General features: G+C 41.5%; 1 protein-coding gene across 1 annotated transcript in view; it reads right to left on the bottom strand.

Moving 5' to 3' along the window:
• Window positions 1-24366, bottom strand: part of LOC132095644 (fibronectin-like) — a 29955-nt gene extending 5589 nt beyond the window's left edge. The window contains exons 1-33 of the mRNA XM_059500779.1: window positions 24339-24366; window positions 22991-23254; window positions 22805-22899; window positions 22497-22665; window positions 20144-20407; window positions 19958-20052; window positions 19650-19818; window positions 17310-17573; window positions 17124-17218; window positions 16816-16984; window positions 16376-16470; window positions 12063-12231; window positions 11273-11536; window positions 11087-11181; window positions 8789-8957; window positions 7993-8256; window positions 7806-7900; window positions 6760-6928; window positions 6580-6666; window positions 5614-5805; window positions 4910-5182; window positions 4355-4546; window positions 4161-4250; window positions 3814-4080; window positions 3604-3720; window positions 2709-2873; window positions 2412-2567; window positions 2186-2299; window positions 1489-1758; window positions 1008-1195; window positions 518-605; window positions 256-435; window positions 54-143 (exon numbers count right to left, since the gene is read on the bottom strand). Coding sequence (XP_059356762.1) covers window positions 54-143; window positions 256-435; window positions 518-605; window positions 1008-1195; window positions 1489-1758; window positions 2186-2299; window positions 2412-2567; window positions 2709-2873; window positions 3604-3720; window positions 3814-4080; window positions 4161-4250; window positions 4355-4546; window positions 4910-5182; window positions 5614-5805; window positions 6580-6666; window positions 6760-6928; window positions 7806-7900; window positions 7993-8256; window positions 8789-8957; window positions 11087-11181; window positions 11273-11536; window positions 12063-12231; window positions 16376-16470; window positions 16816-16984; window positions 17124-17218; window positions 17310-17573; window positions 19650-19818; window positions 19958-20052; window positions 20144-20407; window positions 22497-22665; window positions 22805-22899; window positions 22991-23254; window positions 24339-24366 — 5401 coding nt within the window. The remainder of the gene's footprint in view (window positions 1-53; window positions 144-255; window positions 436-517; window positions 606-1007; window positions 1196-1488; window positions 1759-2185; window positions 2300-2411; window positions 2568-2708; window positions 2874-3603; window positions 3721-3813; window positions 4081-4160; window positions 4251-4354; window positions 4547-4909; window positions 5183-5613; window positions 5806-6579; window positions 6667-6759; window positions 6929-7805; window positions 7901-7992; window positions 8257-8788; window positions 8958-11086; window positions 11182-11272; window positions 11537-12062; window positions 12232-16375; window positions 16471-16815; window positions 16985-17123; window positions 17219-17309; window positions 17574-19649; window positions 19819-19957; window positions 20053-20143; window positions 20408-22496; window positions 22666-22804; window positions 22900-22990; window positions 23255-24338) is intronic.
• Window positions 24367-25246: the final 880 nt, after the last annotated feature.

Below are 25246 nucleotides of genomic sequence, written 5' to 3'. Positions count from 1 at the left end.
TGTTTATTACATTTATTATGTTATGTTATGTTATGATATGTTATGTATCGTACCTGTAGCAGCTGTAAGGGTGAAAGGCTCACTACGTGAGCTTCCATTCAGAGTATAGAGATTGATTTTATAAGGGGTTCCTGGTTCCAGACCTATAGAATGCAGAATCATATGATCAAATCAATCTCAGTTTTCACAGCAAATATTTACCCGGTATATGCTGCAGCCTTTAAAACAAGATAATATGGCTATATTTTTTTATACCAGTAATGGTGTAGGTGCGTGAATCAGGTTCAATGGTTCTCTGGATAGGGTTATGACCACGTATGGTGGGTGTGGCCTCTACCAGGAAACCAGAGATGGCCTCGGTCTTAGAGCGCCAGGTCAGAGTGATGGAGGAGTCCTTCACATTGGATATACGGACACGTCGAGGTGGACTGATGTCTGGGAAAATGAGATCTAGATTGAGTTTTGGCCAGCACAGAATGCGGGTCTGATTCTGTGAGGTTTATGGAAGGTGGCTTACTGTCAGGTGTTGAGATTTCTCCTTTGACACGACGGCTAGTGAGAGAGTTCTTCACTCCGTAAACCTCCACTTCATAATTAGTGCCAGGCTACAAACACACAGGGGGAAAAAATGAAGCAAAAGCCTTGAAAATGTGCTTCACAAAACACCATATCATTTTCTGAAAAAATCTGGCACAGGTTTTAATCTTTGTTCTAGCCACTGACCAAAATGACAAGGTAGATGTACCATGTGAGGTTTGCCAGACTGAGATTAGCATTGCTCTCTTACTACCAGTAACCCACAACCACAGCTTAAATCAAGAAATAAATGCCTCAAAACCTAAGGAACAGCTGTTTCGATTTTTTCTCCCCATGAAACCCCTCAGAGCGTTTTTAAGCACTTTTTGGCATTAAAAGCATGAGAGTTTTTTGTTCTACATTACGTCTAATATCAGTTAGGTTAAGGTTTTGAGAGAATGAACTTCTGGAAGCGTGAGATGATTATTCACCATGAGTCCGGTGGCGTGGAACTCCCTCGAGTCCGGGGAGATGTTGTCCTCTTTAGTGGGTCCATTTTTGCTCTTGGGGGTGATGGCCACACGGTAACCTGTCAGCCTGACGTCAGAAGACGACCAGGAGACGGTGAAGGATGTTGGACCCACCTGGGAGAAGTGCAGACTTGTGGGTCCAGGAATAGCTACAGGGAGAAACAGAACATTAAAGAAAAATGACCAGATTTGTACATTTTCTAAAGCGCACGACACTCACTACAACAATACTGCGAAGTTGTAAAGGATATTGTTGTTGGTGTTTAGCATGTTACTGTGCAGTTGCTAAGGTGTTCTGGGTGATTGCTAGGTGGCTAGTAAGAATGCAGTAAATAGTAATATTGTGAAATATTATTGCAATTCAAAATAACTTTTCTATTTGAATATATATATATATATATATTAATGTTAATAGTAGAAGAGTAGCTGTCCAAAGTAATACCTGTTGTTTGAGTGCCCACCAGTGGAGTGCTGGGGGTCCGGTCATGCAGTGCAATGACTTTAACAGTGTATTCTGTGCCCGGTCTGAGGCCGTGCAGCACTGCAGACTCATCCTCTCCACGTGGGGCAGGGAACAGCTCTCTCTCGCCCTCCTCTGGACTGTAATACAGGACTCTGTAAGAGGAGACCACCCCATCGGGACTCTCCCAGGAGATGCGCATGGAGGTTGAGTCCACATCAGTGAAGGACAGGTCTTTGGGTTTGTCCACCGCTAGAAAAATAAACATTTGAAACTATGAATGAATGGAAAATTGAAAAAAATGTATAGTACATTTTAAATCATTGTTTTAATAAGGTTCTGTCGTGCTTTAAAGAAGTAAGCTTGATGTGTTGACATTAAAGCACATGTAAAGTACTATTATTATAATTTTAACGATAATGTTATTTGATATTATATAAAAAATTAATATTAAGCGAATCAAAAATGCACTTAATTACATTTAATATAAAATTAAACCATAACATATATTCATTTAATTGCATTAAATATACAAAAATATCTGAAAACATTATATTCAGTTTGTACAAACTACATTATTTATGTTATAAGCACTCCTATTAAAAATATGACAAAGAGTACTTCTGTTTCACAAGGGATCCAATCACGTTTACACTGTATGACAAGTTTTTACACCTACTTGTGACTACATTTTCGACCAGAGGGGGGCTCTCTCCGTCCTGTCCCAAAGCGTACACACTGACAGTGTACTCTGCTGTCGGCATCAGGCCAGAGAATGTCATTTCAGTCTGGTCTGCAGTTACATGTGAAAAACACACCTATTTAACTCTCACTCTGACAGCATAGACTCCTTCATTTCAAGAGTAAGTACAACACAATATTTTATTGAGAATGATGAGTATTACCTGGAGCAACCACTTCAGAGAAAGTAGGTCCCTGTCCATTAAGTGGTTTTCCTGTGACACGATATCCTGAGATGGGACCCACTGCTGGGCTCCAGCGTACAGTAATAGTGTTGTCCTTCACATCAGTCACCTGCATCTCTGATGGAGACTCGATATCTAGGTTTAAAGAAACAAAGCCCATTATTTATACCTTTTTGCTCTTAACTGAGTGTAATTTCTACGCCACCCTGTCTTTTGAAATCCTTAAAAAGTCTGTCAAATCATATCTGACAGACACTCTCAGATGCATCGGTTTACCTGTTCTGTGTATAACGTGGATGGGGGTGCTGGATGCAGGGCTGTCCCCTCTGCCGGTCACAGCGTAAACAGTGATAGTGTAATCAGTGCCTGGACGGAGGCCATCAATAGTGGCAGTAGACTGGGAGCCAGGAACAGTAAATTCCTGAGGAGCGTCAATACCTCCTGGAAGTAAAAATTCAAACAATTTGGTCAGCCCCAAACAAACTATGGTAAAATGAACATCAATTCATAAAAAAGACGAATATTCTTTGAAAAAAAAAATGCTGCAATAAACATTTACATTTTAAAGGAATCTGTTCGGACTGACAATCATTTGCATTTTTTATACAGAGAAGATCTAATTCCTTTTCCATTGCACTTCAAATAAAGATGGCCCACTGATAATACATAATATTAATTTAAAATCTATTCATTGTAAATGTATTTTGACACACAATTACATTAAAGATTATTGTGAATACATGTAAGGTAAGAGCAAATGCATGGTGTATAAGATGTTTGAGCAAATAGGGTAGCACAGGGTCTTTACGGGGACCTGATTTTGAGGGAGGGTTACATTTTTCACAATTTATTGTCATTTTATGTCATTTTATAACTGCTGTTAGAAAACATTTAAATACTATTTGACTTCCTTTCTTTGTGACAAGCGGATGTCAGAAATGTCAACTTGTGTAGCACTTTGTATCTCGGAGTAACCAGGGAATTCATGCTTTTCTAAAACTATTTTCTATTCCATTGTCAGAGTCAATCTGCATTTTCTTTCTGTCCATCTGCCATTTTTATGCATTATTTAAAACAGACACATCGCATGTGGAAATCAGACTGAATTTTTTCATGCCGAACCTAAGTGACATAAGCTTATCAACACTTCAATATGATCCAAATCACCTACCTGACTCTCCGTGTGTGATCCTGTAGTACCTCACAGTGACAGAGGGGGCGTCCCAGCGAACAGTGATGCTGGTTGGCGTTGAGGAGATGACTTCCAAGTCAGTGGGGGCATCAGAGACTAACAGAGAAACATTGATGGGAGACAATTAGTACTATTAAGATCTAAAGTGAGCTGCAATGAGAAATCAAAAGTCAGAAGGTAGCAGCATACTGGTAGACTGAGTTCCAGTTAGAGGCAGACTCTCGCGGGATCCGCTGACGGCGTAGACGCTGATCCTGTATTCGGTCTCCTGGGTCAGGCCTGTGAGGGTGAAATGGCTCCTCGATGGGGGCAGTCTCTCCTCTTTAGCACGTCCCCCACTGGTCATTTGGTAGTGGATACGGTATCCTGAGATAACGGCCTGAGGAGCCTGCCAGCGTACGGTGAAGGAGTTGGTGCCCACATCTGAGAACTGCAGGGCGACAGGTGCATCGAGGACTGTGAAGTAAAAATGATACATGACTTAATCAACCAATGAAACAAATCTCTTTTTTAACAGTTTTAGCCAACAAACTCACCTGTTCTCTGAGTGCCAATGGCAGGTGAGCTCTCTCTCTCTTCATAGACACAAATCACTCTCACCATGTACTCAGTGTTGGGCACAAGATCTAAAATCACACAGGGAGACTCTTTACTAATGAGTATTCAGTACAGACACTAAAGACAGAACTGCACAAACAAATAAGGGACAATTCTTTCATAAGTCACGTACGGCGAAGAACAATGTAGTTTGTGTTTCCATCTACAGTGCGCTCAATGGTGTCATCATCGTCATCGATCGGATGATAGTGGATGATGTAGCGCTTTATATCAGAGGATTTGGGCACATGAGGGGCTTTCCAGGTCACCAGCATAGTGTCTGCAGTCACTTCTCCGAATGACAGGCCAGATGGAGCTGGGACAGCTAAAAGAGACAGGAAGGAAGGGCATGATTTTTCATTTCCACTCAAAAGCTGCTGTGTTTTATCACATTATTTTTGGATGGAAGCAACATACCCATAGGAAAAATATTTCTGTGTCAAATATGACCGTGACAGTGTATAAACTAGTACCATAAATTAAATTAGGAAATCATATAATATTATTGGCTGATGAAAATTTAGCTTTGCCATCACAGGATGAAAACATTCAATTTCAAAACAGATTCATTTAAACATTTTTTTTATTTTAAGAAGTCCTCAACAATTTGTCCTGGAGACATTGTTCAGCAATTTTGTCCCCACAAGTATAGTTAGACACACACCCACACACAAACACATACTCTTACCTGTTTGCTGGGTGATGGTGATGGGTTCGCTCTCTCCATTTTCTGTGACTGTGGTGATGGTAATGTCATAATCAATACCGGGCTCCAGACCATGCACAGTATAAACGCCTGATGTGGGCTCCACAAATTCAACAAAGATTGGGACACTGTCCCCAGCAGCCAAGACAGTGATGCGGTAGCCGGTAACGGCGGTGGAGTTAAGAGGACTCCAGCTGAGGCCGAAAGTGGAGTCAGTGATGTTGATGAAGCTAAGGTCAGTTATTTTGGGCACATCTGGAGGAGAAAGGTGCCAGAGACCCAACACAGACATAGACACAACACAGAAAGTAACACAGAAAGTGAGGTAAGTCATCTGATCAGAAAACAAAGCCTTCATGGTTCATATTGTGAATACTAAACCATGGAGAGGAGTGTGAGGAATACTGACAAAACTGTGAGATGAAATTAAGCTCTTATGTTCTGTTTGCCAAAATCATCTGATTAGGATTAATGCTGACAACAGAAACATATGCTTTATTGAAAATGACTGAGAAAGCAATGTGTATTAAGTAATTTCTCTGCTCTCTTTATTTAATATCTCAATAGACATTAAAAGCAAGCAATGCACTGATTACAATACACATGCGTACCCAGTTTATGCATAGTTACTAACATGAAACTGAGTTGAATAGTGATTTGTGATTGAAAAAATCTCTAAGACCTACCCGGAGTCAAAGTGGTGGAGACAGGAACACTCTCCATGTCATCCTTCACAGTAAACACGCTGACATTGTACTCCACTCCTGGACTCAGATTCTCTAACGTGCATGAGTTCTGTCCTGCCTTCACAAACTCCTCTATAGAGTTCCCTTGTTGCCCTTTGGTGGGAGTGCAGGTCACCCTGTGACCCGTGATGTCTGAGGGAAAAGAACAAGTGTCACCAAGGGAAGATCAAGCAGTACATTTGTGTAGTGAACATTTGTGTAGCTCATTTGAGAAAGGACAGAACATATTTTCATTATACAGTGTTCCTGTATAATGACTTTTCATGGAACCTTTAATTGTTTGTATGCAGTTTTTGGAAGATTGATTTTATTGATAAATATCAGCATAAAGACAATGATTCTCTCACAAATCAATTTATGTTGATGAAATAGCAACAGAGTAAAACAAATATATATATAATATATGTATATATGTATACACACACACACACACACACACACACACACATATATGTATGTGTATGTGTGTGTATATATATATATATTATCATGTTTATATGATCAAAAATACAGTGAAAACAGTATTAGTGAAATATTATTGCAATTTAAAATAATTGCTTTCTATTTTGATCTATTTTAAAAAGCAATTTATTCATGTGACTGCAAAGCTGAATTTTCAGAAACATTTCTTACTGTTATCAAAAGTTGAAAGTTGTGCTACTTGATATTTTTGTGGAAACAGTTATGCTTTGTAAGGATTCTTTGATGAACAAAGTTCAACTGATCTGCATTTATTTACAACAATATTATTTAGTTTGCAGTAATATGTCACTTTAGATCAATTTAATTAAAACATTAATTTAAACACACAAAATGGTATATTTAAACTGTGTGTTTATTTTGAAAGTTTAACAAGCACATGTAAAACAGGATTTGTTCTATTATGAGGAATATTTCAGTACTAACCTGGGATTTTAGCATCGTTCCATTGAACCGTCAGCTCTCCAGTGTTTAGGTTGGACTGCAGGTTCAGATCCGTGGGTGGAGAAAGAGCTGTAGACAGATAGTCATAAGACAGCTGTACAACTCCACCAACACTCCTACATCTTCAATAAGCTCAATGAAATGCTGTTTCTTCACACTTACGAGTGACCACGCGTCGAATGATGGGGTTGCCATGCTCATGACCGTTGATGACCGGCTGGACACTGTAGGTGTACTCAACTCCAGGAGTTAGACCTGAGATGTGGACACTACCAGACTCTGAAATCGTGTCTCTTGGAGCTTCTCCACCTTGACTGGGCCTCACGGTCAACTGCAGAGAAGAATTAGAGAGTTAACACTGTGTATTGAGTAATCATGACTGAATGTGTGTGAACGTGAGAGAAAAGAATGTCAAAAGTCAGTTTCTAAAGAGTACTTTCACATGTGTATTACAATGGCCATTAAACCAAGAGTGATTGCCTATAGACCAATTATAAATTTGTAAACATTCACGATGCACGTACATTACACGGAGACGGTACAAAATAGTTAGAATTAAAAATATTATACTGATTAGATGTCATATTCAATGCATATTACTAGAGCTTGTCACCCAGCGAAAAGTACTGTTCTTCAACAAAATTGACATTAGATAGGGGGATAGTCTTACAGATCCAAAACAGGGATGATTATTTTTTTTATGGGCGGAGCCTAACTGGTGGCAGAAAATGACTGTTTTCAAGTGGCAGTTTATGGAGCCATGAAATAAAAGAAGTTGAGTATTAAAGTCCTAATTAGGATATATAAACTTGTATTTGCAAAAAAAAAAAAAAAAAAAAAACTTAATTGTGAATTAAATAATGTAATGTAAAAATGTTTCATACTGTAACTGTAGGGCTAATACAATACATCCCCTATGAACATCAAGTGAATATTATGTAGACCTATTGTTTAAATCAAATGAATGCTTTAAAAGTAGAGTAATCATAGCAGTTTTCATCCATAGCAAGTGCATTTAAACGTCTGGTCTGCATTCTGATCTTAACATCAAAAGCCACAAAAATATTTTTTTCTCTTATTCCATGGATTTTACCAATTTACCTCCACTTGTTCACAAGCATTTTTCTTCAAACACTATATACGCGCAGCTTCAAGTGACATAACTGTGACATCTATTCTGAATTGACTCTGGCATGTTTTAAAGGTACCTTGTATCCAATTTTAGGCACAGGGGTCCAGGAGACCATGATGGAGGTGTCTGTGACATCAGTGCTGAAGTGAGGAGCATTTCCCATCGGCTGAACTGAAAACCAGAAAATACAGGACTATTGCATTAGAACTATTTAAGCAAATGTATTTGGAATATTAAAAAATAAAACAAAAACAGTAACTCACGTGTAGTGAAGGAGGCGATGGACCCCTCACTGAGCGCATTGCCTTTTTCCGCATGCAGAGTGGCAGTGTACTCGGTGTCAGGCTGCAAGTTGATGAGTGTGTACTGTGACATACGGCCAGGAATACGCAGCTGTTTAGGGTTTGAGCCCTGGACAGTCAGGAAAAGTCTGTAACCTGTGACTTGAGCCCTAGGAGCTGACCAGATGATTACAGCACTGTCTTCAGTAACGTTAGTGAAATCAATATCGGTGGGTGGGTCGGGCTCTGTGAAGAGACAGATTATATTATATTAGATCCAATTCACCTACCCAACTCTCCGTGTGTGATCCTGTAGTACCTCAAAGTGACTGAGGGGTTACCATTTGCCAGAATGCCATTTTTTCATAAAACTGACCAAATTTGTGAGATGAAATTGAGCTCTTATGTTTTGTTTGCCAAAATAGTCTAATTAGGATAAATGCTGACAACAGAAACATATGCTTTATTGAAAATTACTGAGAAAGCAATGTGTATTAAGTAATTTCTCTGTTCTCTATATTCAAAATCCCAATAGACATTTAAAGCAAGCACTGCACTGATTACAATAACTGCATAAACTGAGAAAGCATGTGTACTGACTTAAAACTGAGGCGAATAGTGTTTTGTGATTCAAAAAATCTCTAAGACCGACCCGGAGTCAAAGTGGTGGAAGAAAGAGAAAGAGCTGGAGACAGATAGTCATAAGACAGCTGTACAACTCCACCAACACTCCTACATCTTCAATAAGCTCAATAAAATGCTGTTTCTTCACACTTACGAGTGACCACGCGTCGAGTGATGGGGTTGCCATGCTCATGACCGTTGATGACCGGCTGGACGCTGTAGGTGTACTCAACTCCAGGAGTTAGACCTGAGATGTGGACACTACCAGACTCTGAGATCGTGTCCCTTGGAGCTTCTCCACCTTGACTGGGCCTCACGGTCAACTGCAGAGAAGAATTAGAGAGTAAACACTGTGTATTGAGTAATCATGATTGAATGTGTGTGAACGTGAGAGAAAAGAATGTCAAAAGTCAGTTTCTAAAGTGTACTTTAATATGTGTAGTACAACGGCCACACTAAAAGTGATTGGCTAAAGACCAATTATAGGTTTATAAACATTCAGGATGCGCGTACATTACACGGATACGGTATAAAACAGTTAGGTTTCAAAATATTGCAGTATATTAATTAGATCTCATTTTCAAAATGCTATCTGCATATTACTATTACTATATTCATTCATTACACACAGACTGATATATTTCAAATGTTTATTTCTTTTAATTCTGATGATTATTACTGACAACTAAGGAAAATCCCAAATTCAGTATCTCAGAAAATTAGAATATTGTGAAAAGGTTCAATATTGAAGACATCTGGTGCCACACTCTAATCAGCTAATTAACTCAAAACACCTGCAAGAATTACTTTATTGAACCACACTGGGAAATTCTTTGTTACAAGTTTCAATGGAAAGTAGGACAGTCTCGAAACCTCACAAAAAATGCATGCCATATATATATATATATAAAATATTTGTAAAATGGCAGTTTTTTATACACTTAACATCAGTACACTTTTAACCTCAGTCGGTCAAGTTTTATAATAATCAAGTACTATTTAATATAACCTAAGTAATTAGAAGTAAATTTGATAACCATGTTTGAATGCATATTAGTCATTTTAGCTGAACATTTTAACTTGAGAGGTGGTTGTTTTTTCTGTCATTCAATGTTTCTGACAAAAAAAAATTGGGAAAAAACTAACAAAAATACTGATAGGATAATAATGATACAAATTCTAATAATAAGAACTATAAAACACACTAAGGATTACTAAGGATTAATGAGCTGCTGGATTCATGAATATTAATCAAGTTTTGTGCGTTCGCTTAAACTGATTTGCTGAAATCAAAATAGGGACGATAATAGGTGAGCGCCAGCCAATGAGATTGCCGTTTGCGCATTAACATTACCCACTACCGGAAAACTTGGCGGTTCTTAAAAGCTAAAGACTTCCATAGGAACGCTGTTATTTTGACAGGAAAATACAACAAAGAATATTCTTTAAATGTATCGCGTCAATTTACTCACTCTCTCACTCTCTCTCTCTCTCTCTCTCTCGGTCTCTGCGTGTGTGAGAGAAAGCGACGGCGATTTGTGCACCTTCACACTAGAGTTTACGGTACATCAAATACAGGTGCGATGCGTATCCACTGAGATGAACTGAGAAGTATCACAGATTGCTTGACAGAAAGTGAAACTCTGAAGCCCTCAGTCAGAGTCAGCGTGTTCGCGAGTGAAAATATATCTGTGCTAAACTTACACTTAGCCTCCAACTCACACACTGGCAATTATTCAATCAGTCAAAGTGGCTAGTTGGAGTCACTGTGTTACCCGCCACAAGCAAAATCCACCTGCATTTGGCGGGTTGGCGGGCCCTGGTCTTAAGTAACATTCTAATTTTTAATTGTCAGTTATAATCGTCAAAATTAAAAGAGATAAACGTCATTCTCTCTTTTCCCTCTTCTGGCTTGTTTTCCCTCAGAACTGACAAACTCACTATTTTTGAGTCAAGTCTAGTAATAAAGTCAAAATTAGGATATATAGAATGCATTTGCAAAAAAAAAAAAAAAATCCTGAATTGTGAATAAAATAAATATGTAAAAATGTGAAAAGTAGGGTTGAAATAATATTTCATGCTGTAACTGTAGGGCTAATACAATGCATCCCCTATGAACAGCAAGTGAATATTATGTAGACCTATTGTTTAAATCAAATGTATGCTTTAAAAGTAGAGTAATCATAGCAGTTTTCATCCATAGCATGTGCATTTAAACATCTGCGTTTAGCTTCAAATAGCGTCTTTGATGACAGTATTCTATAAAAAATTATTTGCATTCTTATTTTGACACAAAAGTCACAAATACATATGTTTTTCTTATTGCATGGATTTTACCCATTTACCTCAGGTTGTTCACCAGCATTTTTCTTCAAACACTATATACGTGCAGCTTCAAGTGACGTAACTGTGACATCTATTCTGAATTGACTCTGGCATGTTTTAACGGTACCTTGTATCCAATTTTAGGCACAGGGGTCCAGGAGACAATGATGGAGGTGTCTGTGACATCAGTGCTGAAGTGAGGAGCATTTCTGATTGGCTGAACTGAAAGCCAGAAAATACAGGACTATTGCATTAGCACTCTTTAAGCAAATGTATTTGGAATAATAAAAAATAAAACAAATCAGTAACTCACGTGTGGTGAAGGAGGCGATTGACCCCTCACTGAGGGCATTTCCTTTTTCAGCATGCAGAGTGGCAGTGTACTCGGTGTCAGGCTGCAAGTTGATGAGTGTGTACTGTGACATACGGCCAGGAATACGCAGCTGTTTAGGGTTTGAGCCCTGGACAGTCAGGAAAAGTCTGTAACCTGTGACTTGAGCCCTAGGAGCTGACCAGATGATTACAGCACTGTCTTCAGTAACGTTAGTGAAATCAATATCGGTGGGTGGGTCGGGCTCTGTGAAGAGAAAGATTATATTATATTAGATCCAATTCACCTACCCAACTCTCCGTGTGTGATCCTGTAGTACCTCAAAGTGACTGAGGGGTTATCATTTGCCAGAATGCCATTTTTTCATAAAACTGACCAAATTTGTGAGATGAAAGTTGAGCTGTTATGTTTTGTTTGCCAAAATAGTCTAATTAGAATCAATGCTGACAACAGAAACATATGCTTTATTGAAAATTACTGAGAAAGCAATGTGTATTAAGTAATTGCTCTGTATTTAATATCTCAACAGACATTAAAAGCAAGCACTGCTCTGATTACAATAACCGCATAAACTGGAAAAGCATGTGTACTGACTTAAAACTGAGGCGAATAGTGATTTGTGATTCAAAAAATCTCTAAAACTGACCCGGAGTCAAAGTGGTGGAAGAAAGAGAAAGAGCTGTAGACAAATTGTCATAAGACAGCTGTACAACTCCATCAACACTCCTACATCTTCAATAAGCTCAATGAAATGCTGTTTCTTCACACTTACGAGTGACCACGCGTCGAGTGATGGGGTTGCCATGCTCATGACCGTTGATGACTGGCTGGACACTGTAGGTGTACTCAACTCCAGGAGTTAGACCTGAGATGTGGACACTACCAGACTCTGAGATCGTGTCCCTTGGAGCTTCTCCACCTTGACTGGGCCTCACAGTCAACTGCAGAGAAGAATTAGTGAGTAAACACTGTGTATTGAGTAATCATGACTGAATGTGTGTGAACGTGAGAGAAAAGAAAGTCAAAAGTCAGTTTCTAAAGAGTACTTTTACATGTGTATTACAACGGCCATTAAACCAAGAGTGATTGCCTATAGACCAATTAAAGGTTTGTAAACATTCAGGATGCATGTACATTACACGGATAGGGTACAAAATAGTTTGGTTAAAAAAATATTATATTGATTAGATTAGGTCATATTCAAAATGTTCTCTGTATATTACTAGATCTTGTCACCCAGCGATAAGCACTGTTATTCAACAAAATGGTGGAAGAAAATGACGGTTTTCAAGTGGCAGTTTATGGAGCCATGGAATAAAAGAACAACAACAACAAAAAAAAGTAAATTTGATTTTATATTTCAAAATTCTGACTTTTTTTCCCTTGCAGTTTAGAGATTATATCTCACAATTCTAATAAGGAAAAACGTCTCTAGGTTACGCATGTAACCATGGTTCTTCGAGGGAACGAGACACTGCGTTGAAAACATTATGGGGAACGTGTTTAGCATGAGCAACTCCAAATAACATGTGTAATCTGTCTTATGGAAGAGCGCAACGTTACGGGGGGGTGACGCAAGTGACCAGGAAGCTATAAAAGCACATGCCGCGCAGCTGGTATCAGCTTCGAGTACCAGCAAGTGCCGGCAGGGGTGCCGGGGGTATGGCATCAAGACGCAGTGTCTCGTTCCCTCGAGGAACCATGGTTACATGTGTAACCTAGAGACGTTCCTCTTCAGGAACTCGAGCTGCATCGAAAACACTACGGGGAATGATGTGCCCATGCTGCCAGACTACCAAATCCCTGCCTAGTGTGTATCCGAAGAGCACAGCTTAGGACAAGAGAACAGAAGAGTCTGCAGTAACTGGCATATCTAGGCCATAAAACCTTGCGAATGTGGAGGGCGTGGACTACCCCGCAGCGTTCCAGATGTCCAGCATGGACGCACCTGCTAAGGCGGCCTTGGAGGCTGCCATACCCCGTGTGGAGTGAGGCTTGGTTCTCAACTGCGGGGGAAGACCAGAGGACTCATAGCCTCAACTATCCAATGGCTAAGAATCTGCTTAGATGCAGGAAAGCCCCTTTTGGGGGGGACCGTAGCACACTAGCAATTGGTCTGATTTTCTCCACAGGACAGCTCTGTGGACATATGTGTCTAGCACTCGAGGTGGATACATCAAACTAGCTTCTTCTGGTCGGACTGCCGGAAGGGAGGAGGGCAGAAGGCCTGCAGTACTATCGGTTGTGGTGTGACAGGGAACTTTAGGAACACAACCCGCTCGAAGCTTTAGAAGTGCTTTGGCCATGCCGGGCGCAAGGTCGAGATAAGTAGGGGCCACTAAGAGGGCCTGAAGATCTCCAACTCTCCTCAGAGAGGCCACAACCAAGATACGGGACCGTACTGGAGGCCTCACCCTCAGCACACCATGGAGGAAACGTGTAACTAGGGGATGTCTTCACAAAGACTGACCATCGAGAGGGACATGGTAGGCCACAATGGCTGCCATGTAAACCTTCAACGTGGAGTGGGTCAACCCTGCAGAGAACCTGGCTTGCAGAAACTTCAGAATTGTACCAACTGGGCAGTTAGCTGGGTCAAGCTGACGGTCTCTGCACCATGAGGTGAAGAGTTTCCACCTCAGGGTGTACAGTTTCCTTGTTGAGGGAGCTCTGGATTGGAGGATGGTCTCAACAACCTCGGTTGAGAGACTGGATGCTATGAGTTGTCCCCCCTCAGGGGCCATACCCACAGCTTCCACAACACCGGGCGAGGGTGAATTATCGTGCCCTGCATCTGTGAGAGTAAGTCTGTCCTGATCGGTATCTCCCACGGAGAGCCATCGAGGAGCGAGACCAGATCTGGGAACCATACTCGGCCCGGCCAGAACGGGGCTACTAACAACAGACGGACCCCGTCCCAGCATTCTCTCGCCAGAACTCCTGGGAGCAATAGGGGGATATGCGTACAGACGAAGCCTCGGCCAAGGTCTGTACCATAGTGTCCAGTCCCAGAGGAGCTGGATGAACTAGAGAGAACCAGAGGAGACATTAGGATGTCTCTCAAGTCGCAAAGAGGTCCACTTGAGCATTGCCAAAAATTCTCCATATCTGCTTCACCACTTCGGGGTGAAATTTCCATTCCCCGGGCCTCGGCCCCAGCCTCGACAGTATGTCTGCTCCCATATTTAGCTTCCCAGGAATATACACTGCTCTGAATGAGAGGAGTTTGGCCTGGGACCACACAAGGATCTGGTGTGCCAGCTTATACAAGGGGCGCGAACGCAGACCTCCCTGGTGGTTGATATAACAGACCACCGATGTGTTGTCAGTGCGCACCAACACATGGTGACCCCTCAGGTCTGGGAGGAAGTATTTTAGTGCTCGGTAGATGGCTAGCATCTCTAGACAATTGATATGCCATATCAGATGGCGACCGCTCCACAGACCACAGGCAGGGTGGCCACCCATGACCGCACCCCAGCCAGTGAGGGACGCATCCGTCGCTAGTGTTCCACGGCGACAAGGAGCTCCCAGCACCGGGCCCTGATTCAAGAAACGAGGTTTCTTCCACGTGTCTAAGGCACGGAGGCATTGCCACTTGACCTTGATAGTTCGAAGTGGATTGCCCTTGGGGAAAATCCCTTGGTCTTGAGCCATCAGTGTAGGGGTCTCATGTACAGCAGGCCAAGAGGTATCACATTGGACGCAGCTGCCATCAGACCCAACAATCTCTGAAATTGTTTGACAGTGAGTGACTGGCTTCTTCGACTCTCTTGACTGACATGAGGATTGACTCGATACGAGCAGGGGACAGATGTGTCTGCATCATGGTCGAATCCCACACTACGCCTAAAGAGGTGGTTCTCTGAACTGGAGAAAGTACACTTTTCTGGTGTTCAGTCTCAAACCCTGCTCCCCCATGTGAGTGAGAATGACATCTCGATGTTGAAAGGCCATGTGCTCTAATTGAGCTAGAATCAACCAATCATTGATATAATTTTGTATGCGAGGTGAGAGTGCAAAGGCAAGGAAGTACTCGATATCGGTTTACTTTGCCCCCGAAAGCGAACCTCCGAAACTTTCTGTGTTGTGGAAGGATGGAGGGATGTAAGTATGCGTCTATGAGATCGGTCATGACAAACCAGTCCTCGGACCTGATTTGTGATTCAACATGCTTTATAATGAGCATTTTGAAATTCAGCCTCATAACTAAGTGATTTTACTGATGCAGATCTATGATCGGACACAACCCCCCCTCCCCCCCATCCTTCCTTGGAACTTGTGAAATACCGGCTGTTAAAACCCAGATCCCTGTCTTGAGGAGGGACTACCTCTATGGCCTCCTCCCTAATAGAGTATTCACTTCTTTTTCCATAACCAGAGCCTGCTCGGGTCCGACCAACGTTGGAATAACCCCGTTGAATTTTGGCGGTAAGAGCCTCTCAGCACTGCTACGCTCGTGGGCGGAAAAAACTGAGAGTAGTGCTCGCTGGAAACCGCAGCTGCGCGGCATGTGCTTTTATGGTCGCTTACGTCACCCCGCCCGTGATGTCATGCTCTTCCATAAAACAGATTACACATGATTTTCAGAGTCGCTCATGCTAAACGCGTTCCCCATAGGGTTTTTCGATGCAGCTCGAGTTCCTGAAGAGGAACCACTCGTCATTCTCTCTTTTCCCCTCTACTCTTCTGGCTTTTTTTCCGACTCAGAATTGACAAGCGCACAATGAACAGCATGTGAATATTATGTAGACCTATTGTTTAAATCAAATGTATGCTTTAAAAAAGTAGCGTAATCATAGCAGTCTTCATCCATAGCATGTGCATTTAAACATCTGCGTTTAGCTTCAAATGGCGTCTTTAACGACAGTATTTTATATAAATAATTTGCATTCCGATTTTAACATCAAAAGGCACCAAATATATATTTTTTCTTATTTCATGGATTTTACCCATTTACCTCTGCTTTCTCACCAGTGTTCTTCAACCACTATATACGCGTAGCTGCAAGTGACGTAACTGTGACGTCCATTCTGAATTAGTCTATAGCTGTACCAAAATGGCTCTGGCATGATTTAACGGTACCTTGTATCCAATTTTAGGCACAGGGGTCCAGGAGACAATGATGGAGGTGTCTGTGACATCAGTGCTGAAGTCAGGAGCATTTCCCATTGGCTGAACTGAAAGCCAGAAAATACAGGACTATAGCATTAGCACTATTTAAGCAAATGTATTTGGAATTAAAAAACAAAAACAAACTCCAAGGTGGAGAAGCTTCTGCAGTGAAGTGGAGAAGCACTGCACTGATTACAATAACTGCATAAACTGAGAAAGCACGTGTATTAGCATAAAACTGAGGTGAATAGTGATTTGTGATTCAAAAACCCTCTAAGACCTACCCGGAGTCAAAGTGGTGGAAGAAAGAGAAAGAGCTATAGAAAAATAGTCATAAGACAGCTGTACAACTCCACCGACAATCCCACATCTTCAATAAGCTCAATAAAATGCTGTTTCTTCAAACTTACGAGTGACCACGCGTCGAATGATGGGGTTGCCATGCTCATGACCGTTGATGATCAGCTGGACGCTGTAGGTGTACTCAACTCCAGGAGTTAGACCTGAGATGTGGACACTACCAGACTCTGAGATCGTGTCTCTTGGAGCTTCTCCACCTTGACTGGGCCTCACGGTCAACTGCAGAGCAGAATTAGAGAGTAAACACTGTGTATAGAGTACTTATGACTGAATGTGTGTGAACGTGAGAGAAAAGAATGTCAAAAGTGAGTAACTGTGACATCTATTCTGAATTGACTTCGGCATGTTTTAAAGGTACCTTGTATCCAATTTTAGGCACAGGGGTCCAGGAGACAATGATGGAGGAGTCTGTGACATCAGTGCTGAAGTGAGGAGCATTTCCCATCGGCTGAACTGAAAACCAGAAAATACAGGACTATTACATGAGCACTCTTTAAGCAAATGTATTTGGAATAATAAAAAATAAAACAAATCAGTAACTCACGTGTGGTGAAGGAGGCGATGGACCCCTCACTGAGCACATTGCCTTTTTCCCCATGCAGAGTGGCAGTGTACTCGGTATCAGGCTGCAGGTTTATGAGTGTGTACTGTGACATATGGCCAGGAATACGCAGCTGTTTAGGGTTTGAGCCCTGGACAGTCAGGAAAAGTCTGTAACCTGTGACTTGAGCCCTAGGAGCTGACCAGATGATTACAGCACTGTCTTCAGTAACGTTAGTGAAATCAATATCAGTGGGTGGGTCGGGCTCTGTGAAGAGAAAGATTATATTATATTAGATCCAATTCACCTACCCAACTCTCCGTGTGTGATCCTGTAGTACCTCAAAGTGACTGAGGGGGTACCATTTGCCAGAATGTCATTTTTTCATAAAACTAACCAAATTTGTGAGATGAAATTGAGCTCTTATGTTCTGTTTGCCAAAATAGTCTAATTAGGATAAATGCTGACAACAGAAACATATGCTTTATTAAAAATTACTGAGAAAGCAATGTGTATAATGTAATTGCTCTATATTTAATATCTCAATAGACATTTAAAACAAGCACTGCACTGATTACAATAACTGCATAAACTGGGAAAGCATGTGTACTAACTTAAAACTGAGGCGAATTATGATTTGTGATTCAAAAAATCTCTAAGACCGACCCGGAGTCAAAGTGGTGGAAGAAAGAGAAAGAGCTGGAGACAGATGGTCATAAGACAGCTGTACAACTCCACCAACACTCCTACATCTTCAATAAGCTCAATGAAATGCTGTTTCTTCACACTTACGAGTGACAACGCGTCGAGTGATGGGGTTGCCATGCTCATGACCATTGATGACTGGCTGGACACTGTAGGTGTACTCAACTCCAGGAGTTAGACCTGAGATGTGGACACTACCAGACTCTGAGATCGTGTCCCTTGGAGCTTCTCCACCTTGACTGGGCCTCACAGTCAGCTGCAGAGCAGAATTAGAGAGTAAACACTGTGTATTGAGTAATCATGACTGAATGTATGTGACTGAGAGAAAAGAATGCCAAAAGTCAGTTTCTAAAGAGTACTTTTACATGTGTATTACAATGGCCAAAAAACCAAGAGTGATTTCCTATAGACCAATTATAGGTTTGTAAACATTCAGGATGCATGTACATTACACAGATACGGTACAAAATAGTTCCGTTTAAAAATATTTTATTGATTAGATGTCATTTTCAAAATATTATCTGCATATTACTAGAGCTTGTCACCCAGCGATAAGCACTGTTTTTCAACTAAATTGACGTTAGTGGGATAGTCTTACAGCTCCGAAACAGGGATGACTTTTTTGTGGGCGGAGCCTATCTGTTGGCAGAAAATGATTGTTTTCAAGTGGCAGTTTATGGAGCCATGGAATAAAAGAACAAAAGAGGTAAATTTTATTTTATATTTCAAAATTCTGATTTTTTCCCTCGCAGTTCCGAGATTATATCTCACAATTATGATAAGGAAAAACAACTCATTCTCTCTTTTCCCCTCTTCTGTTCTGGCTCCCCCCCCCCCCCCCCCAGATTGAACAATAAGTGAATATTATGTAGACCTATTGTTTAAATAAAATGTATGCTTTAAAAGTAGAGTAATCATAGCAGTTTTCATCCATAGCATGTGCATTAAACATCTGCGTTTAGCTTCAAATGGCGTCTTTGATGACAGTATTCTTTAAAAATTATTTGCATTCTGATCTTGACATCAAAAGCATATTTTTTTCTCTTATTCCATGGACTTTACCCATTTACCTCCAGCTGTTCACCAGCGTTTTTCTTCAACCACTATATAAGCGTAGCTGCAAGTGACGTAACGGTGACGTCCATTCTGAATTAGTCTATAGCTGTGCCAAAATGGCTCTGGCATGATTTAACGGTACCTTGTATCCAATTTTAGGCACAGGGGTCCAGGAGACAATGATGGAGTTGTCTGTGACATCAGTGCTGAAGTCAGGAGCATTTCCCATTGGCTGAACTGAAAGCCAGAAAATACAGGACTATAGCATTAGCACTATTTAAGCAAATGTATTTGGAATTAAAAAACAAAAACAAACTCCAAGGTGGAGAAGCTTCTGCAGTGAAGTGGAGAAGCACTGCACTGATTACAATAACTGCATAAACTGAGAAAGCACGTGTATTAACATAAAACGGAGGTGAATAGTGATTTGTGATTCAAAAACTCTCTAAGACCTACCCGGAGTCAAAGTGGTGGAAGAAAGAGAAAGAGCTATAGACAAATAGTCATAAGACAGCTGTACAACTCCACCGACAATCCCACATCTTCAATAAGCTCAATAAAATGCTGTTTCTTCAAACTTACGAGTGACCACGCGTCGAATGATGGGGTTGCCATGCTCATGACCGTTGATGACCGGCTGGACGCTGTAGGTGTACTCAACTCCAGGAGTTAGACCTGAGATGTGGACACTACCAGACTCTGAGATCGTGTCCCTTGGAGCTTCTCCACCTTGACTGGGCCTCACGGTCAACTGCAGAGCAGAATTAGAGAGTAAACACTGTGTATTGAGTAATCATGATTGAATGTGTGTGAACGTGAGAGAAAAGAATGTCAAAAGTCAGTAACTGTGACATCTATTCTGAATTGACTCTGGCATGTTTTAACGGTACCTTGTATCCAATTTTAGGCACAGGGGTCCAGGAGACAATGATGGAGGTGTCTGTGACATCAGTGCTGAAGTGAGGAGCATTTCCCATCGGCTGAACTGAAAACCAGAAAATACAGGACTATTACATGAGCACTCTTTAAGCTAATGTATTTGGAATAATAAAAAATAAAACAAATCAGTAACTCACGTGTGGTGAAGGAGGCAATGGACCCCTCACTAAGCACATTGCCTTTTTCGGCATGCAGAGTGGCAGTGTACTCGGTGTCAGGCTGCAAGTTGATGAGTGTGTACTGTGACATACGGCCAGGAATATGCAGCTGTTTAGGGTTTGAGCCCTGGACAGTCAGGAAAAGTCTGTAACCTGTGACTTGAGCCCTAGGAGCTGACCAGATGATTACAGCACTGTCTTCAGTAACGCTAGTGAAATCAATATCGGTGGGTGGGTCGGGCTCTGTGAAGAGACAGATTATATTATATTAGATCCAATTCACCTACCCAACTCTCCGTGTGTGATCCTGTAGTACCTCAAAGTGACTGAGGGGTTACCATTTGCCAGAATGTCATTTTTTCATAAAACTAACCAAATTTGTGAGATGAAATTGAGCTCTTATGTTCTGTTTGCCAAAATTGTCTAATTAGGATAAATGCTGACAACAGAAACATATGCTTTATTAAAAATTACTGAGAAAGCAATGTGTATTATGTAATTGCTCTGTATTTAATATCTCAATAGACATTTAAAACAAGCACTGCACTGATTACAATAACTGCATAAACTGGGAAAGCATGTGTACTAACTTAAAACTGAGGCGAATTGTGATTTGTGATTCAAAAAATCTCTAAGACCGACCCGGAGTCAAAGTGGTGGAAGAAAGAGAAAGAGTTGTAGACAAATTGTCATAAGACAGCTGTACAACTCCACCAACACTCCTACATCTTCAATAAGCTCAATGAAATGCTGTTTCTTCACACTTACGAGTGACCACGCGTCGAGTGATGGGGTTGCCATGCTCATGACCGTTGATGACTGGCTGGACACTGTAGGTGTACTCAACTCCAGGAGTTAGACCTGAGATGTGGACACTACCAGACTCTGAGATCGTGTCCCTTGGAGCTTCTCCACCTTGACTGGGCCTCACGGTCAGCTGCAGAGCAGAATTAGAGAGTAAACACTGTGTATTGAGTAATCATGACTGAATGTATGTGACCGTGAGAGAAAAGAATGCCAAAAGTCAGTTTCTAAAGAGTACTTTTACATGTGTATTACAACGGCCAAAAAACCAAGAGTGATTCCCTATAGAACAATTATAGGTTTGTAAACATTCAGGATGCACGTACATTACACGGATACGGTACAAAATAGTTCCGTTTAAAAATATTTCATTGATTAGATGTCATTTTCAAAATATTATCTGCATATTACTAGAGCTTGTCACCCAGCGATAAGCACTGTTTTTCAACTAAATTGACGTTAGTGGGATAGTCTTACAGCTCCGAAACAGGGATGACTTTTTTGTGGGCGGAGCCTATCTGTTGGCAGAAAATGATTGTTTTCAAGTGGCAGTTTATGGAGCCATGGAATAAAAGAACAAAAAAGGTAAATTTTTGTTTTATATTTCAAAATTCTGATTTTTTCCTCGCAGTTCCGAGATTATATCTCACAATATCTCATCTCCTTATTATAATAAGGAAAAACAACTCATCATTCTCTCTTTTCCCCTCTTCTGTTCTGCCCCCCCCCCCCAGATTGAACAGTAAGTGAATATTATGTAAACCTATTGTTTAAATAAAATGTATGCTTTAAAAGTAGAGTAATCATAGCAGTTTTCATCCATAGCATGTGCATTTAAACATCTGCGTTTAGCTTCAAATGGCGTCTTTGATGACAGTATTCTTTAAAAATTATTTGCAATCTGATCTTGACATCAAAAGCATATTTTTTTCTCTTATTCCATGGACTTTACCCATTTACCTCCAGCTGTTCACCAGCGTTTTTCTTCAACCACTATATACGCGTAGCTGCAAGTGACGTAACTGTGACGTCCATTCTGAATTAGTCTATAGCTGTGCCAAAATGGCTCTGGCATGATTTAACGGTACCTTGTATCCAATTTTAGGCACAGGGGTCCAGGAGACAATGATGGAGTTGTCTGTGACATCAGTGCTGAAGTCAGGAGCATTTCCCATTGGCTGAACTGAAAGCCAGAAAATACAGGACTATAGCATTAGCACTATTTAAGCAAATGTATTTGGAATTAAAAAACAAAAACAAACTCCAAGGTGGAGAAGCTTCTGCAGTGAAGTGGAGAAGCACTGCACTGATTACAATAACTGCATAAACTGAGAAAGCACGTGTATTAACATAAAACGGAGGTGAATAGTGATTTGTGATTCAAAAACTCTCTAAGACCTACCCGGAGTCAAAGTGGTGGAAGAAAGAGAAAGAGCTATGGACAAATAGTCATAAGACAGCTGTACAACTCCACCGACAATCCCACATCTTCAATAAGCTCAATAAAATGCTGTTTCTTCAAACTTACGAGTGACCACGCGTCGAATGATGGGGTTGCCATGCTCATGACCGTTGATGACCGGCTGGACGCTGTAGGTGTACTCAACTCCAGGAGTTAGACCTGAGATGTGGACACTACCAGACTCTGAGATCGTGTCCCTTGGAGCTTCTCCACCTTGACTGGGCCTCACGGTCAACTGCAGAGCAGAATTAGAGAGTAAACACTGTGTATTGAGTAATCATGATTGAATGTGTGTGAACGTGAGAGAAAAGAATGTCAAAAGTCAGTAACTGTGACATCTATTCTGAATTGACTCTGGCATGTTTTAACGGTACCTTGTATCCAATTTTAGGCACAGGGGTCCAGGAGACAATGATGGAGGTGTCTGTGACATCAGTGCTGAAGTGAGGAGCATTTCCCATCGGCTGAACTGAAAACCAGAAAATACAGGACTATTACATGAGCACTCTTTAAGCTAATGTATTTGGAATAATAAAAAATAAAACAAATCAGTAACTCACGTGTGGTGAAGGAGGCAATGGACCCCTCACTAAGCACATTGCCTTTTTCGGCATGCAGAGTGGCAGTGTACTCGGTGTCAGGCTGCAAGTTGATGAGTGTGTACTGTGACATACGGCCAGGAATATGCAGCTGTTTAGGGTTTGAGCCCTGGACAGTCAGGAAAAGTCTGTAACCTGTGACTTGAGCCCTAGGAGCTGACCAGATGATTACAGCACTGTCTTCAGTAACGCTAGTGAAATCAATATCGGTGGGTGGGTCGGGCTCTGTGAAGAGACAGATTATATTATATTAGATCCAATTCACCTACCCAACTCTCCGTGTGTGATCCTGTAGTACCTCAAAGTGACTGAGGGGTTACCATTTGCCAGAATGTCATTTTTTCATAAAACTAACCAAATTTGTGAGATGAAATTGAGCTCTTATGTTCTGTTTGCCAAAATTGTCTAATTAGGATAAATGCTGACAACAGAAACATATGCTTTATTAAAAATTACTGAGAAAGCAATGTGTATTATGTAATTGCTCTGTATTTAATATCTCAATAGACATTTAAAACAAGCACTGCACTGATTACAATAACTGCATAAACTGGGAAAGCATGTGTACTAACTTAAAACTGAGGCGAATTGTGATTTGTGATTCAAAAAATCTCTAAGACCGACCCGGAGTCAAAGTGGTGGAAGAAAGAGAAAGAGTTGTAGACAAATTGTCATAAGACAGCTGTACATGTCATGAGTCAGGTTTTTCTTCCGTTTTCGCTCTCGCACGCTCTCACTCATTTACACACACACACACACACACACACACACACACCTTATTAGCTTATTATATTACTCTTTGTCTGTCCCGCTGACCTCTCTCTCTTCATGCACCTGTTTGTCATTGCAATCAGCGCTCGCGCTGATTTGCTATGACACCTGTTTCTACTTTGCCCTAAGTGTTCACCCTTTATCTGGTGTTTGCTCGGGTAGATTCTTGGTTGGATTATTGTTACATGTCATGCGTTTTGTCTGCAGTTACATCCTGTCTGTATTGAGAGGTACTCACCTATTCTTGTCTTGTCTGCCTGGAACAGTCTAGCCCCTAAGTTTTTGCTGTATTCTGCTGCTGTTGCTGCTGATTGTAGACCAATGTGGTTCTCTCACCCTGCCTGAGTTATCTACTCCTGAGCTTCGAGTCTGCTACAAGGGAGTCCTGTTCTGTTACTCATCGAGACAGGAGTCTTTCCGTTTGTTCAAGTTTCTATTTACCAGTTCTGTGTGCTGAAAAGACGGACTGCCTTTGTTATATATTTTTTCATTAAAGACTGTTATTCCTGTTATCTCTGCTTTTGGATCTTTCATTTACCAGCGTGACAGAATAATCCAACCAACATGGATCCAGCAGATGAGAGGCCTGTCCGGTCGGCGATCGAGATCCAGGGAGCTATGCTTGGCAAACATGAGCAGGAGTTGGCCGCCGCTCATCAGGCTGTTAAGAGTCTTTCAGCTCAGGTGGCTGATCTATCTGCCCGTTTACTTCACCTGCATCAGGAATCTGCCATGTCTCACAATCGTCAGCTGCCCTCTGAGCCACGAGTCAACAATCCCTCCTGTTATGCGGGTGAGCCTACGGAGTGCAGAGCTTTTCTCATCCAATGTGAAGTTGTCTTTTCCCTTCAGCCCCAGACGTATGCAGAGGATCGGGCCCGCATCGCTTATGTTCTCTCTCTCCTCACGGGACGAGCACGCGAGTGGGGTACGTCAGTTTGGGAAGCGCAATCTGCATGCTGCAGCAAGTACACTCTTTTCAAGGATGAGATGATCAAGGTCTTTGATAGATCCGTCTTCGGCAGCGAGGCATCACGTCTACTTGCTGTGCTACGTCAAGGCAGAAGATCTGTTGCAGATTTCGCGATAGAGTTCCGGACTCTGGCTACTACAAGTGAGTGGAATGATCCTGCACTAACTGCTCGCTTTCTTGAAGGGTTGAATGTAGACCTTAAGGAGGAGATCTACGCGCGGGGGTCGCCAACTCAGCTCGATCAACTTATCGACCTGGCCATCCGCCTTGACAAGTGTTTCGAGCAGAGGCGTCGAGTTCGTTCTCCACTTTTCACATCCTGTGATAACTTTCCTTCTGCTACTGCTTCTGTTCAGAACCAACCTGATGCTGTACCCATGCAGCTGGGGGCCGTACGCATCTCCCCGGAGGAAAGACAGCGGCGAATTATTAACCGTCTCTGCCTTTACTGTGGTACGGCGGGCCATTTCGCT

Source organism: Carassius carassius, chromosome 19 (genome assembly GCF_963082965.1).
Source record: "Carassius carassius chromosome 19, fCarCar2.1, whole genome shotgun sequence".
NCBI classification, from domain to species: Eukaryota; Metazoa; Chordata; class Actinopteri; order Cypriniformes; family Cyprinidae; genus Carassius; species Carassius carassius.
Note: the sequence above shows the minus strand (reverse complement) of the source record. Positions and strands in the feature narration are given on the sequence as shown.